Source organism: Puma concolor, chromosome C1 (genome assembly GCF_028749965.1).
Source record: "Puma concolor isolate L17-30 chromosome C1, mPumCon1.1.hap2, whole genome shotgun sequence".
In the NCBI taxonomy this organism is placed as follows: Eukaryota; Metazoa; Chordata; class Mammalia; order Carnivora; family Felidae; genus Puma; species Puma concolor.
In genome coordinates this window covers 73300324-73314721 of record NC_141674.1, presented here as the reverse complement: position 1 = coordinate 73314721, position 14398 = coordinate 73300324, and the positions used below count along the sequence as shown (strand labels likewise).

General features: G+C 39.3%; 1 protein-coding gene and 1 long non-coding RNA gene across 2 annotated transcripts in view; one reads left to right on the top strand and one right to left on the bottom strand.

The window, feature by feature from the left end:
• Positions 1-12199, bottom strand: part of CLCA1 (chloride channel accessory 1) — a 37129-nt gene extending 24930 nt beyond the window's left edge. The window contains exons 1-3 of the mRNA XM_025934650.2: positions 11962-12199; positions 7058-7198; positions 6745-6892 (exon numbers count right to left, since the gene is read on the bottom strand). Coding sequence (XP_025790435.2) covers positions 6745-6892; positions 7058-7198; positions 11962-12168 — 496 coding nt within the window. The 5' untranslated portion in view covers positions 12169-12199. The remainder of the gene's footprint in view (positions 1-6744; positions 6893-7057; positions 7199-11961) is intronic.
• LOC147578145 (uncharacterized) overlaps positions 1-14398 on the top strand; it is a 73894-nt gene that overhangs the window by 11865 nt on the left and 47631 nt on the right. The window lies entirely within an intron of this gene.

The following is a 14398-nucleotide window of genomic DNA, read 5'->3' as shown; positions in this document are numbered from 1 at the left end:
ATATAAAGGGAGACCTATAAGACTCGTGACTGATCTCTCTTTTGAAACTTGGCAGGCCAGAAAGAATTGGCACGAGATTTTCAGTGTGCTAGACAGAAAAAATATGCAGCCGAGAATCCTTTATCCAGCAAGTCTGTCATTTAGAATAGAAGGAGAGATAAAGGTCTTCCCAAACAAACAAAAACTGAAGGAATTTGTCACCACTAAACCAGCCCTACAAGAGATCCTAAGGGGGACCCTGTGAGACAAAGTACCAGAGACATCACTACAAGCATAAAACATACAGACATCACAATGACTCTAAACCCATACCTTTCTATAATAACACTGAATGTAAATGGATTAAATGCGCCAACCAAAAGACATAGGGTATCAGAATGGATAAAAAAACAAGACCCATCTATTTGCTGTCTACAAGAGACTCATTTTAGACCTGATTACACCTTTAGATTGAGAGTGAGGGGATGGAGAACTATTTATCATGCTACTGGAAGCCAAAAGAAAGCTGGAGTAGCCATCCTTATATCAGACAAACTAGACTTTAAATTAAAGGCTGTAACAAGAGATGAAGAAGGACATTATATAATAGTGACAGGGTCTATCCATCAGGAAGAGCTAACAATTATAAATGTCTATGCGCCGAATACCGGAGCGCCCAAATATATAAAACAATTACTCATAAACACAAGCAACCTTATTGATAAGAATGTGGTAATTGCAGGGGACTTTAACACCCCACTTACAGAAATGGATAGATCATCTAGACACACGGTCAATAAAGAAACAAGGGCCCTGAATGAGACATTGGATCAGATGGACTTGACAGATATATTTAGAACTCTGCATCCCAAAGCAACAGAATATACTTTCTTCTCGAGTGCACATGGAACATTCTCCAAGATAGATCATATACTGGGTCACAAAACAGCCCTTCATAAGTTTACAAGAATTGAAATCATACCATGCATACTTTCAGACCACAATGCTATGAAGCTTGAAATCAACCACAGAAAAAAGTCTGGAAAACCTCCAAAAGCATGGAGGTTAAAGAACACCCTACTAACGAATGAGTGGGTCAACCAGGCAATTAGAGAAGAAATTAAAAAATATATGGAAACAAACGAAAATGAAAATACAACAATCCAAACGCTTTGGGACGCAGCGAAGGCAGTCCTGAGAGGAAAATACATTGCAATCCAGGCCTATCTCAAGAAACAAGAAAAATCCCAAATACAAAATCTAACAGCACACCTAAAGGAAATAGAAGCAGAACAGCAAAGACACCTCAAACCCAGCAGAAGAAGAGAAATCATAAAGATCAGAGCAGAAATAAACAATATAGAATCTAAAAAAACTGTAGAGCAGATCAATGAAACCAAGAGTTGGTTTTTTGAAAAAATAAACAAAATTGACAAACCTCTAGCCAGGCTTCTCAAAAAGAAAAGGGAGATGACCCAAATAGATAAAATCATGAATGAAAATGGAATTATTACAACCAATCCCTCAGAGATACAAACAATTATCAGGGAATACTATGAAAAATTATATGCCAACAAATTGGACAACCTGGAAGAAATGGACAAATTCCTGAACACCCACACTCTTCCAAAACTCAATCAGGAGGAAATAGAAAGCTTGAACAGACCCATCACCAGCGAAGAAATTGAATCGGTTATCAAAAATCTCCCAACAAATAAGAGTCCAGGACCAGATGGCTTCCCAGGAGAGTTCTACCAGACGTTTAAAGCAGAGATAATACCTATCCTTCTCAAGCTATTCCAAGAAATAGAAAGGGAAGGAAAACTTCCAGACTCATTCTATGAAGCCAGTATTACTTTGATTCCTAAACCAGACAGAGACCCAGTAAAAAAAGAGAACTACAGGCCAATATCCCTGATGAATATGGATGCAAAAATTCTCAATAAGATACTAGCAAATCGAATTCAACGGCATATAAAAAGAATTATTCACCATGATCAAGTGGGATTCATTCCTGGGATGCAGGGCTGGTTCAACATTCGCAAATCAATCAACGTGATACATCACATTAACAAAAAAAAAGAGAAGAACCATATGATCCTGTCAATCGATGCAGAAAAGGCCTTTGACAAAATCCAGCACCCTTTCTTAATAAAAACTCTTGAGAAAGTCGGGATAGAAGGAACATACTTAAAGATCATAAAAGCCATTTATGAAAAGCCCACAGCTAACATCATCCTCAACGGGGAAAAACTGAGAGCTTTTTCCCTGAGATCAGGAACACGACAGGGATGCCCACTCTCACCGCTGTTGTTTAACATAGTGCTGGAAGTTCTAGCATCAGCAATCAGACAACAAAAGGAAATCAAAGGCGTCAAAATTGGCAAAGATGAAGTCAAGCTTTCGCTCTTTGCAGATGACATGATATTATACATGGAAAATCCGATAGACTCCACCAAAAGTCTGCTAGAACTAATACATGAATTCAGCAAAGTTGCAGGATACAAAATCAATGTACAGAAATCAGTTGCATTCTTATACACTAACAATGAAGCAACAGAAAGACAAATAAAGAAACTGATCCCATTCACAGTTGCACCAAGAAGCATAAAATACCTAGGAATAAATCTAACCAAAGATGTAAAGGATCTGTATGCTGAAAACTATAGAAAGCTTATGAAGGTAATTGAAGAAGATTTAAAGAAATGGAAAGACATTCCCTGCTCATGGATTGGAAGAATAAATATTATCAAAATGTCAATACTACCCAAAGCTATCTACACATTCAATGCAATCCCAATCAAAATTGCACCAGCATTCTTCTCGAAACTAGAACAAGCAATCCTAAAATTCATATGGAACCACAAAAGGCCCCGAATAGCCAAAGTAATTTTGAAGAAGAAGACCAAAGCAGGAGGCATCACAATCCCAGACTTTAGCCTCTACTACAAAGCTGTCATCATCAAGACAGCATGGTATTGGCACAAAAACAGACACATAGACCAATGGAATAGAATAGAAACCCCAGAACTAGACCCACAAACGTATGGCCAACTCATCTTTGACAAAGCAGGAAAGAACATCCAATGGAAAAAAGACAGTCTCTTTAACAAATGGTGCTGGGAGAACTGGACAGCAACATGCAGAAGGTTGAAACTAGACCACTTTCTCACACCATTCACAAAAATAAACTCAAAATGGATAAAGGACCTGAATGTGAGACAGGAAACCATCAAAACCTTAGAGGAGAAAGCAGGAAAAGACCTCTCTGACCTCAGCCGTAGCAATCTCTTACTCGACACATCCCCAAAGGCAAGGGAATTAAAAGCAAAAGTGAATTACTGGGACCTAATGAAGATAAAAAGCTTCTGCACAGCAAAGGAAACAACCAACAAAACTAAAAGGCAACCAACGGAATGGGAAAAGATATTTGCAAATGACATATCGGACAAAGGGCTAGTATCCAAAATCTATAAAGAGCTCACCAAACTCCACACCCGAAAAGCAAATAACCCAGTGAAGAAATGGGCAGAAAACATGAATAGACACTTCTCTAAAGAAGACATCTGGATGGCCAACAGGCACATGAAAAGATGTTCAGCGTCGCTCCTTATCAGAGAAATACAAATCAAAACCACACTCAGGTATCACCTCACGCCAGTCAGAGTGGCCAAAATGAACAAATCAGGAGACTATAGATGCTGGAGAGGATGTGGAGAAACGGGAACCCTCTTGCACTGTTGGTGGGAATGCAAATTGGTGCAGCCGCTCTGGAAAGCAGTGTGGAGGTTCCTCAGAAAATTAAAAATAGACCTACCCTATGACCCAGCAATAGCACTGCTAGGAATTTATCCAAGGGACACAGGAGTACTGATGCATAGGGGCACTTGTACCCCAATGTTCATAGCAGCACTCTCAACAATAGCCAAATTATGGAAAGAGCCTAAATGTCCATCAACTGATGAATGGATAAAGAAATTGTGGTTTATATACACAATGGAGTACTACGTGGCAATGAGAAAAAATGAAATATGGCCTTTTGTAGCAACGTGGATGGAACTGGAGAGTGTGATGCTAAGTGAAATAAGCCATACAGAGAAAGACAGATACCATATGGTTTCACTCTTATGTGGATCCTGAGAAACTTAAGAGAAACCCATGGGGGAGGGGAACAAAAAAAAAAAAAAAAAAAAGAGGTTAGAGTGGGAGAGAGCCAAAGCATAAGAGACTGTTGAGAACTGAGAACAAACTAAGGGTTGATGGGGGGTGGGAGGGAGGAGAGGGTGGGTGATGGGTACTGAGGAGGGCACCTTTTGGGATGAGCACTGGGTGTTGTATGGAAACCAATTTGACAATAAATTTCATATATAAATAAAAAAAAAAAAAGAAAAAAAAAAAGAAAAAAAAAATATAACTACTTATTTTGCCTCATCAAATGTTAATCAGGCACTAGTAGGTGCCAGGCAGTTATTCATACAAAGACGAAACAACTGCCTTGTCCTTACACAGCTCACAGTCTAGCAGATGACACAAATGATCAGATAACTAAAATCCCTAGTGGTGCAAGTATAACGATGGAGGCCAGTGCAGACTGTTGTGGGAGCCAGAGGCATTCATAGGGCAGCCAGAGCAGCATCCCCAATATGTCCTTCTCCCTCATGGTTCATATCTGGTTAACCCTCAAGGTCTGCCTACTACACCTCTGGCTTTTTGCTTTGACCTAGTCTCCTCTTTCCAATCTTACTGCTGCCTACTCCTGAATCACTGCAATGGCCATCCAACTGGCCACCATATCTCTAGTCTTAGATGGCTCCCCTATGGTGCTCAGGTTAAGTCCACCATCTCAACATGGCACACAAGATTCCTGATCCAGGCTCTGCTCCTCTCTGAAGCCATATCTCTTGCTGTTCTTCATCCACTACCAAAACTCTGAAATCACAGTGAATTCCTAAACTCCTTTTGCTGTCTGGAGTCACACCATGTTCTTGCTCATCTCTTGTTCTTTTCACATAGTTTTCCTCTGACTCAGAATACTCTTTCCCTCTCTCTGGATAAATCCTACTCCTCTTTCAAAATCAGGCTTATCTCCACCTAGAAGCCTTCTCTGACATCCTAAACCTGTCCATATACCCCTCCTTTGCACTTTCATTATATCCCATTATGACACTTTATCATGTTATATTTTCATTACTCTTTAATGCTAGTCTGTCACACTAGACACATCTCCATGAGAATAGACATCATTACTTCATTGCCGTGCCTTGGCAAATAATGCCTAGAACTTAATAGGCACTCAGTGAGTATTTGAGCTTACACTCAGCTCAGTTTTTCTGGAATGTAAATTCCTAGGTAGGCTGAATTTGGACAGTTATATGAAGGGATGTATGCTAAGGAAGACCTAGAATCTCACATTAAAGATTTAGACTATTCTGTCAGTGCTGGGGAACAACTGATGACCTCTTAAAGGGAAGGGAAAGTTGTAGGGGAGCAGGCATGGAGGCACAGTACAGAAAGAAGGGATTATAAATGTGGTGACCATGATGTCTGAGGTGGGCTCAGGAGTGGGATGGGGCACTTAGGTAAATCAGTTGAACACATATTGAGCCATAGGTTGGGAATTTTCTGTTCCTGTTATGGAGTAGAGATGGAATGTTGTAAATTTGTTTGACACCTCTTTCTGATAAGGTCTATAAGTGCATTCGTGTATTTGGGGGTGGGGTATTGAGGTGCTAGTACTCTTTTTTTGTTTTCTCTGCCTTCCCTATTTAAATGAAGAAAATCAAATGGGTCCTAATCTTTCCAAAATAGAGAAGAAACCTAGTACTAGTTATTAGTTACCTTAATTATCTAAAACTTATTGCATTTGATTATACTTGGAAAGTATATTATAATACTATCTGATAACAATTTCTAAAAATTAAAAATTCTGTACTTACACACGTGTGCTAAACATGAAGAATTTAAATTTTAACTGGGAAATACACTATTCTGAATCTCTATTTTTTTCCAATATATGAAATTTATTGTCAGATTGGTTTCCATACAACACCCAGTGCTAATCCCAAAAGGTGCCCTCCTCAATACCCATCACCCACCCTCCCCTCCCTCCCACCCCCCATCAACCCTCAGTTTGTTCTCAGTTCTTAACAGTCTCTTATGCTTTGGCTCTCTCCCACTCTAACCTCTTTTTTTTTTTTCCTTCCCCTCCCCCATGGGTTTCTGTTAAGTTTCTCAGGACCCACATAAGAGTGAAAACATATGGTATCTGTCTTTCCCTGTATGACTTATTTCACTTAGCATAACACTCTCCAGTTCCATCCACGTCCCTACAAAAGGCCAAATTTCATTCTTTCTCATTGCCATGTAGTATTCCATTGTGTATATAAACCACAATTTCTTTATCCATTCATCAGTTGATGGACAATTTAGGCTCTTTCCATAATTTGACTATTGGAAGTGCTGCTATAAACATTGGGGTACAAGTGCCCCTATGCATCAGCACTCCTGTATCCCTTGGGTAAATTCCTAGCAGTGCTATTGCTGGGTCATAGGGTAGATCTATTTTTAATTTTCTGAGGAGCCTCCACACTGTTTTCCAGAGTGGCTGCACCAATTTGCACTGAATCTCTATTTTAAGTGAAAAAAGTTATAATAATTTATTTTGCTTGTATATGCTTACTCAGATAATGCTATTATTGATGTACTTTGAGAATAAAATCATTAAATTGTGAGAAATATACCAGATTATTTTATCTCTAGCCCTACCTTGAGGTCCATATTGAGCAAGCTTTTTTCCCGCTAGGAAGTCAGGAGTGAAATGAATCCTTTCCCCTTTTTCTCCACAGTTGCCCATCTGCTCCGTGTAGGGTTCATCATTACCTGGAGCAGTTGGTTCAGCAACTAGAACATCAGCCTGAAATTTAACAAATAGTCATTATTACAAAATTCCACAAATGAATTGACCTTTTTCATGCAAGAGTATTTTGAAACAATTTCATTTGATTCTAGAATATTTTGATGAAAAAAAATCTGAATTAGAGAAGGAAATTGAATGTGAAAAAAAACTTGATATTCTCACATTTTTGTAGGTCTCGAGTTTCGGTCTCACATACTCAGGTTTTGTCTTCCATTTTTCAGGAATCAAAATGGCAACCTTTTTGAAATAGAATCTTCTTTCTGTAGCTTCAAACAGATATGGAGATGCCTGGGTCACCATGTCCTGGGAAAAAAGAAAACACATATAACCAGCACATTTATGACAGAAAATGGGCAAAACTGTCAATCATTCAAATTTATATCCGTATTTCACATTTCCAAAGACTAGTTATTTATCAAGATGGGAAGGGGAAATGTGGAAATAGCTTTTATTAATAATAATAGCTGATCTTTTCTGAGTACTTACCACATGCTGTGTATTTCAGTATAATGGTTGACAATGCAGACTCCAGAGGCAGACACTAATTGTGGTTCCACCACTTATGGCAGGACATCAGGCAATTTCCTCAAGCTCCCCTGAACCTCAGTTTCTCCACGCGTAGAGTAGAAAATATTCTAGCGACTAGCTCATAAATTTGTTGTGAGGAGCAAATGAAGTCAAGGAAGCACTTAGAACCATGTTTACTTAGCAACATGAACACAACAATGTTAACGTTGTGTTAACATTATGAAATGTTAGTTATTGGTTTCATTTCATTTGATCTTTTGAGGATCAATAAACCTTTAAGGGAGAAACTGACAGTTCGAGAGTATAGGTCTCAAAGTCCCACACCAAGTAGTACTGGGAGAGAAACTCAAATTAAAATGAATGCAACTGTAGCACTGCTGGCTCCTGTAATAATTTTGGGGTTAACTAAATGATATGAGAGTATTTATTTTTAGTGTAGTACTAAGTGTTCAATATAAGGAAGTGGCGTAATTAATTTCTCTTCAAGCTACGCCTGACTTTATTTCTCTAAAATGAAAAGAGCTGTAGTGTTAAATTATAAATGCCTCTGCACATTCCCTGAGCTGCTTCATGACAAGACAGTAGAGAGGGTATCATAAGAAATTTATTATAGAAAGTGGTATTGGGTCTACTAGGACTGAAAACCACTGAAAGGTACAAAAGCAAGTATAGACAGAGGAGAGAAGAGGGCTGAAGACTGAGCCCTCAGGCCCCCAGCATTTAGGGGTGAGGTGAGGAGAAGCCAGCAAAGGAGATCCGGAGGGAGCAGCAGGTGCATGGGGAGGAAATCAGAAGGCACTGTGTTTAAGTGGCGAGAGTGTTTAAGGAAGGAGAGATTCCTCATTGGTGTCTAATGCTGTTAAGCAATCAAGTATGATGAGGACTAAGAACTGAGCAATGAATTTGGCTACCTAAGTGATCCATTTTAGTGGAACAGAGGTGATAGCTCCATATGAGTGAGTTCAACACACTAGGGGATGAGGAAGCAGAGACGGTGAATACAGACAACAGGTCAAGAAGTTTTTCTGTAGATTAAAGAGGAATGGATAAATGAAACATTAGCTGAAAGAGGACTTCAGGACAAGGGAGTTTTGTTTGGTTTAGTTGTTTCTTTTTTAAATGGAAACTATTATAACACATGTATATACTAATGGAAAAGAACTGATAATTTAAGAGAAAAATGGGTCATTGCAGGAGGAATGTCCTTGCTGGAGCAGACCAGAATGACTAGAGTCCTGTGCCTGGCAGGGATGGCCTTAGGGGCAGAAACAGGTCATCATTACATGGGGAAGTACTTGCCCGTTGATGCAGAAGTGACTCCTACTCTGCCACTTCCTAACAGGATAAACTTGGGGAATTTATTTTATCTCTATGAGCCTTAGGTTCCCTCCCTTCAGATAGTGACAGTAATGGTTGCCTGGACAGTTTTATTAAAGTTCTTGTAATTTGCATTTCCTTCTTCCCCCAAAGCCAGATTTTTAACAATTACTAGGATAATATAATATTGTCTCATTTAAAAAAATAAAAACACTGGGGGCACCTGGGTGGCTCAGTCGGTTGAGCATTGACTTTGGCTCAGGTCATGATCTCCTGGTTCACAAGTTTGAGCCCCGCATCAGGCTCTGTGCTGACAGCTCAGAGCCTGGAGCCTGCTTCAGATTCTGTGTCTCTTCTCTCTCTATGCTCCCTCCCCCACTCATACTCTGTCTCTCTCAAAAATAAATAAGCATTAAAAAATTTTTTAAAAATAAAATGAAAAATAAAAACACTAAGTCAAGATCACCAAAAAGTTGAAAAGTAGATATAAAACTTCTTACATTAGAGCATTATATTACAATTTGACTTGTGAAATGTAAATTTTCATTATCTCCAGGAAGAATAAGCAGCATGAAATTTTCTTGTCTTCTATGTTTTAATAGAAACATTAATAAGGAAACTTTGCTTCATCATCTGTTCCAGATTTTGAGAAGGCGACTTCATATCCAAATAGACATTTAAACTTAAGAGGTTTGGAGAAGGTTGAGGGTAACAGTTTATAGGATGGGCTGGTAATGCCTTAAGGGCAGGGATAGTATACTATTCACTAGTGGATTCCTAGTACTGACATTTTGTAAATGCTCTATGAATATTTGTTGGATGGATGAACAAAGAATGAATGAACGAAGCGGTTTCATGAGTGGCAAACTGTCCAGGAGTGCCAAGTCAGGGCGTGCCTGGGCTCCCACGCATTGAGAACACTCCAAACTGCTCCCATTCAATATCTTTAATGTGTATATAAGTGTGTGTGTGTGTGTGTGTGTGTGTGAGAGAGAGAGAGAGAGAGAGAGAGAGAGAGACAGAGAGACAGAGAGAGAGAGACAGAGAGCGCTCACACAAGCAGAGAGCGAGTTTCTCCCTTAGTCTCTCTCACTCTGTCATGTGTGTTCTGTTGTTTCTACAACTAAAACGGACTAGAATGTAGGTGCCGTAGATAGAACTGCTGCAGCGCCATCTGCCGGTCGTATATATGGAAAAAATGTTAGGGACTGTCCTGCTAAAGCCAGTATTTAAGAGCTGACTTAGAAGCTTCTGCCCCACAAGGGCTTGAGGAAGAGAATCCCCTTAGAAAGCAGAGAGTGAGGGATGGCCAGGAAAGGCAGCAAAGCCAACAGTGAGCTCCCTCAACTCTGCAGATCTGGAACATCAAATAGTGGGGAACCCACTTTTATTAGCTACTCAGGGACACAGAGTACACTATTGTCCTTAAAAGTGTTCCTGTTACAGAGAAGATGTAGACACCAACTTAATACCCAACTCATTTAGGACTCCTACCAGGAAGCAGATTTAATCATTGTAGTGAGAAGTACATTTCTCAGGAAGAAAATCCCCCTAAGATAGTGAGATGAAAGAGCTTTGAAAGCTTTAAAGCACAATATAAATACAAATGACCATTGTCATTCAAGATAAGGCATCTGTGTCCTCCTGGTATTTCCTGAGCCCTACTGACTATCCAGCAAGAGACAGAAACATTGCCAGCCACATTTTTTCTTCCATACTTTGTCTGTTACTTTAAGTGGCTACTTCATTTTTGCTCATGCCTAAATTTAGAGGTAATCAAAAACCTACCCAAGGTTTCTGATTTGAGGGATTTCAAAAGATGTAAATTTCTCTTTCACCAATGGTGGTAGACCTCATAGTCTTCCACTTAAACAGGTAAGCTTCTCCTCCCCCATCAACTGCTGCACTTCTCCAACCCCAACCTTCTCTTGGTGGTAGAGATGGCCCTTTTTCCAAACTCCATCTTTCTGGCCTTGCTTCTGCTCAGAGCAAAGAAACTTTGGGGATGACCTTTGGGGCCCTTACACTATTAACTTCTGAACTCACACTTAGGAACTTTGCCTAGAAACAAGCTTCAGCCCCTTTGGCTTGGTTAAGAGGGAGGAACTCTTTTGATCTAGAAGGATTAACAGTGGGATTGATGATTGATGGCTATACCTAACATTTACTGAGCTCTTATTATGTATCAGGCATTATGCATACATTTTTGAAGTTTTTAAAAAAAGTTTTGAGATAATTTTAGACTAGAAGACATGCAAAAAATTGTACAGAGTTCCCATATACCCTTAACTCAGCTTCCCTTATATGCATGCATTGTTAAACTTAATCATGACAAAGTCCTATGAGGAAGGTGCTTACTATTATTCCCATTTTACAGACCTACACTTTTGCCTTTTAGAATGCATTTCCTTCTTAAAGTTTGCTGTTGTATGCAACCTCTCTAATCCCTCCACCTTATAGCAGTTAGATGCTTCCCTAGTTTTTCCTTCCCCCATGGGGGAAGTAACAAGTGAGGTGAGCCTGCCCAGCAGCCCTGAGAGGGTCCCTTGCATTGGAGCTGGTAAAATGCATAGTTTCCTCTCATTGGAAGGGTCAGGATTGTTCTTAAGTTAGAGATTTGCATCCTGGGCTCCTGTATTAAATAGGATCACAGAGAAGGGGATTACAATTGGGAGAATAAAAGGAGAATCTGATATAAACCAATGGTAAAATCCAGTCAGTGTAGACATCATTTATTAGGCACCAATGATGTATCAAACTCTGAGTTATGTGCACTGCATTTATGATCTCATCTGTCACAAGAATCCTAATAGTTTAGTGTTATTATTTACATTTTACAGCTGAAGAAACATACTCAGACCTGAAAATAATGTGGCAATGTCACACAGCTGAAGTTAGAGAACTCATGTTTGCTCTACGACAATATTACGCTTATTTTTTTTTAAAGCATAGAGGCACCTGGGTGGCTCAGTCAGCTAAGCGTCCAATTTCGGCTGTGGTCGCGATCTCATGGCTCATGGGTTTCAGGCCCCATGTTGGACTCTGTGCTGACAACTCAGAGCCTGGAGGCTGCTTCAGGTCCTGTGTCTCCCTCTCTGTCTGCCCCTCCCCCACTCGTGCTCTGTCTCCCTCTCTCTCAAAAATAACATCAAAAAATAAAAATAAAAATAATTGGATAAAAAATGTTTTTAAAGCATGGATAATTATCATTTTGAACCTACCTTTATTTGTTGAATGAGTGTTTCATCTTCTGGCACATTAGGGTCAATTGCAATGACAATCCCTTCATAACCATTATTATTCAGCTGAATGAGTGACTTGCTCACAGCACCTTCCAAGAGATGAAGGACCAAGATGAAAACAGAACATTTAAATGACCCCATTGCTGTACATTGCACTTTGATTTCTCTCTTTGGAGAATGCTGCATTTAGAGGTATCTTTCTTTACCTCTATATATATATGAATATATAGACACACATTTTTCCAAGTTATCAGAGGTGGTTTATCACAGTGTTTAACCCTTTGACCCAAAATTCTTTCACCATTGCATTTGTCTCCAATATAAGGAACCATACATATAGCTTAGTCTCAAATTCTGTGTACTTTCAAATATTTCATTTTGAAAGGATTATTAGCCTTGTCTACACCTGTGCCAGATGCTGGGAATGAGGGTGGGGAGCCCACATCCTGTTCCTTGGAGGAATTCACAGGTGACAAGCAGCTCGGCCATTAAAAGATGTTTACTTATTACAAATGTTTGCTGATCCAGAGACACTGACCCACCCAACACCACCCTCCAACCCTCACCTCCCCTTGGAGGCCTGACTATTCTGCATATTCAGTGAGCACTATTAAGTGTAAGTCATATATCCAGTTATCTATGATGGTGGTCTTTTTTTTTTTAAATCCTCATTGATCTTGACATAACCTCATCACCTCTTGATGCTCTCTTATACAATCCACTTGTAACAACAACAAAAAAAATTAGAAAGCAACATAGATATTATTGAATATTTTATAATGGAGAGAAAAGATAAAATTTACGTATCACTGTGCAAAGCAAATTCCCTCCAGTTCCCTCATCAGACTTCTATTTTTCTATTCCACAGCTCATGGGTCAATATAATTCAAATTAACAACATTAAATTATTTTATTGAAACTAAATTTCTCTTAATATGAATTATGGACTGCCACCTACTTCATAAACTCTTTTAAATTTGTCAAACCTCAGATGGAAACTCAAGTTGGTCTACCAATTTACTGTATTCAAATTACTTGAAATATCCCTTCATCCCAAGACTTCATTTGTGATAAGCATCAATTTCACCTTTTTTATCCCCTTTCTTTGACATTGGCTCATAAAAGTTAGGTTAGTACTTACAGCTAATAAATAGAATTTATTGCTCAAGTACATGTCTTTAAGCAATTGAAAGTAAAGCATTGAAGTAGTGGGAATATCTGATTATAAAGTGGTTGTCCAGATGATCTAAATATGCTTTGGTGCAAAAATAATTTATTTAATGTGTATTGAAAAAATGTATGTGTTTATCATACATCAAAATTTTTGATTCTAAAATATCTCACACCCCCAACTACATATGTTTTTCCTGGGTTCCCTAAAAAACAAAGTCTAGGGCAAGCTTATGTGTTAATAATTGGAGAGTTTAATCCCAGAGCAGAGCAGTGAGAGTGAGGGAAAGGGGGAAATAGTCAGGGATGGCTGGGAAGCAATAAAAGGTGAAATGTTACTAAACTGGCCACTGTGGTACAATGAAGAGACCCAGCGGGCCACCCTGCAGTTGTACTTGCCCTGACATTTGGGATGTCTACTAATGGGCTATAGAATGAAACCATGCCTTGGAACAGTCCATGGGAAGGAGGAAGAGGAAGTATTTGGCTTCTCATCTCCTATAGGTGATCAGCTCCCCTGAACTTACTGGCTTTGTTGTCCAGCCCATTCAGCAGTAGCTTGGAAAGAGCGATTCCATGCCTTGTGGTGTATAAGGAGCTATATTCCAAGTGGTGCCTGCTTGACCTCCGGCAGTGGAACCACTTGGGCCCTCAAGGAGCAAGTAGGTACTGAGAAGGAGTGAGTAACTGAGGGTCCAGTGCATGGATGGGGCCAAGAAAATCTTAAGGGGGTTCTGTAAGATTAATCCAACACAATTTACCCCTTGAACTGCTCATATCCACCCTTCTCCTTCCATGATATTTAGCTCCAGTATTATAATGTAGAGGTGGCATTTTTTTGTGTGTGCGAGCCCTCGCTATTTTGCTTTTTCTTTAAGAGAATGTACAAGTCCAATCATTCATAGAATCTCCTACAAAGTGGTGGCCAATTGCAATCTCCTAAAAGACCTAAAGCAAGAGAGTTATTGAATAAATCAGTGTCTGCTGCTAGGACTAGTCTCAAGACCATGTTAAAATAAAAGTCAGTCATTTTGCTAGCAAAAGTGGGTTTATTCAGGAATAACTGAGAATTTTATTTTATTTTATTTATTTATTTATTTATTTATTTTTTAACATTTATTTATTTTTGAGAGACAGAGAGACAGCATGAGCAGGGGAGGGGCAGAGAGTGAGAAGGAGACACAGAATCTGAAGCAGGTTTCAGGCTCTGAGCAAGCTGTCAACACAGAGCCTGATGCGGGGCTCG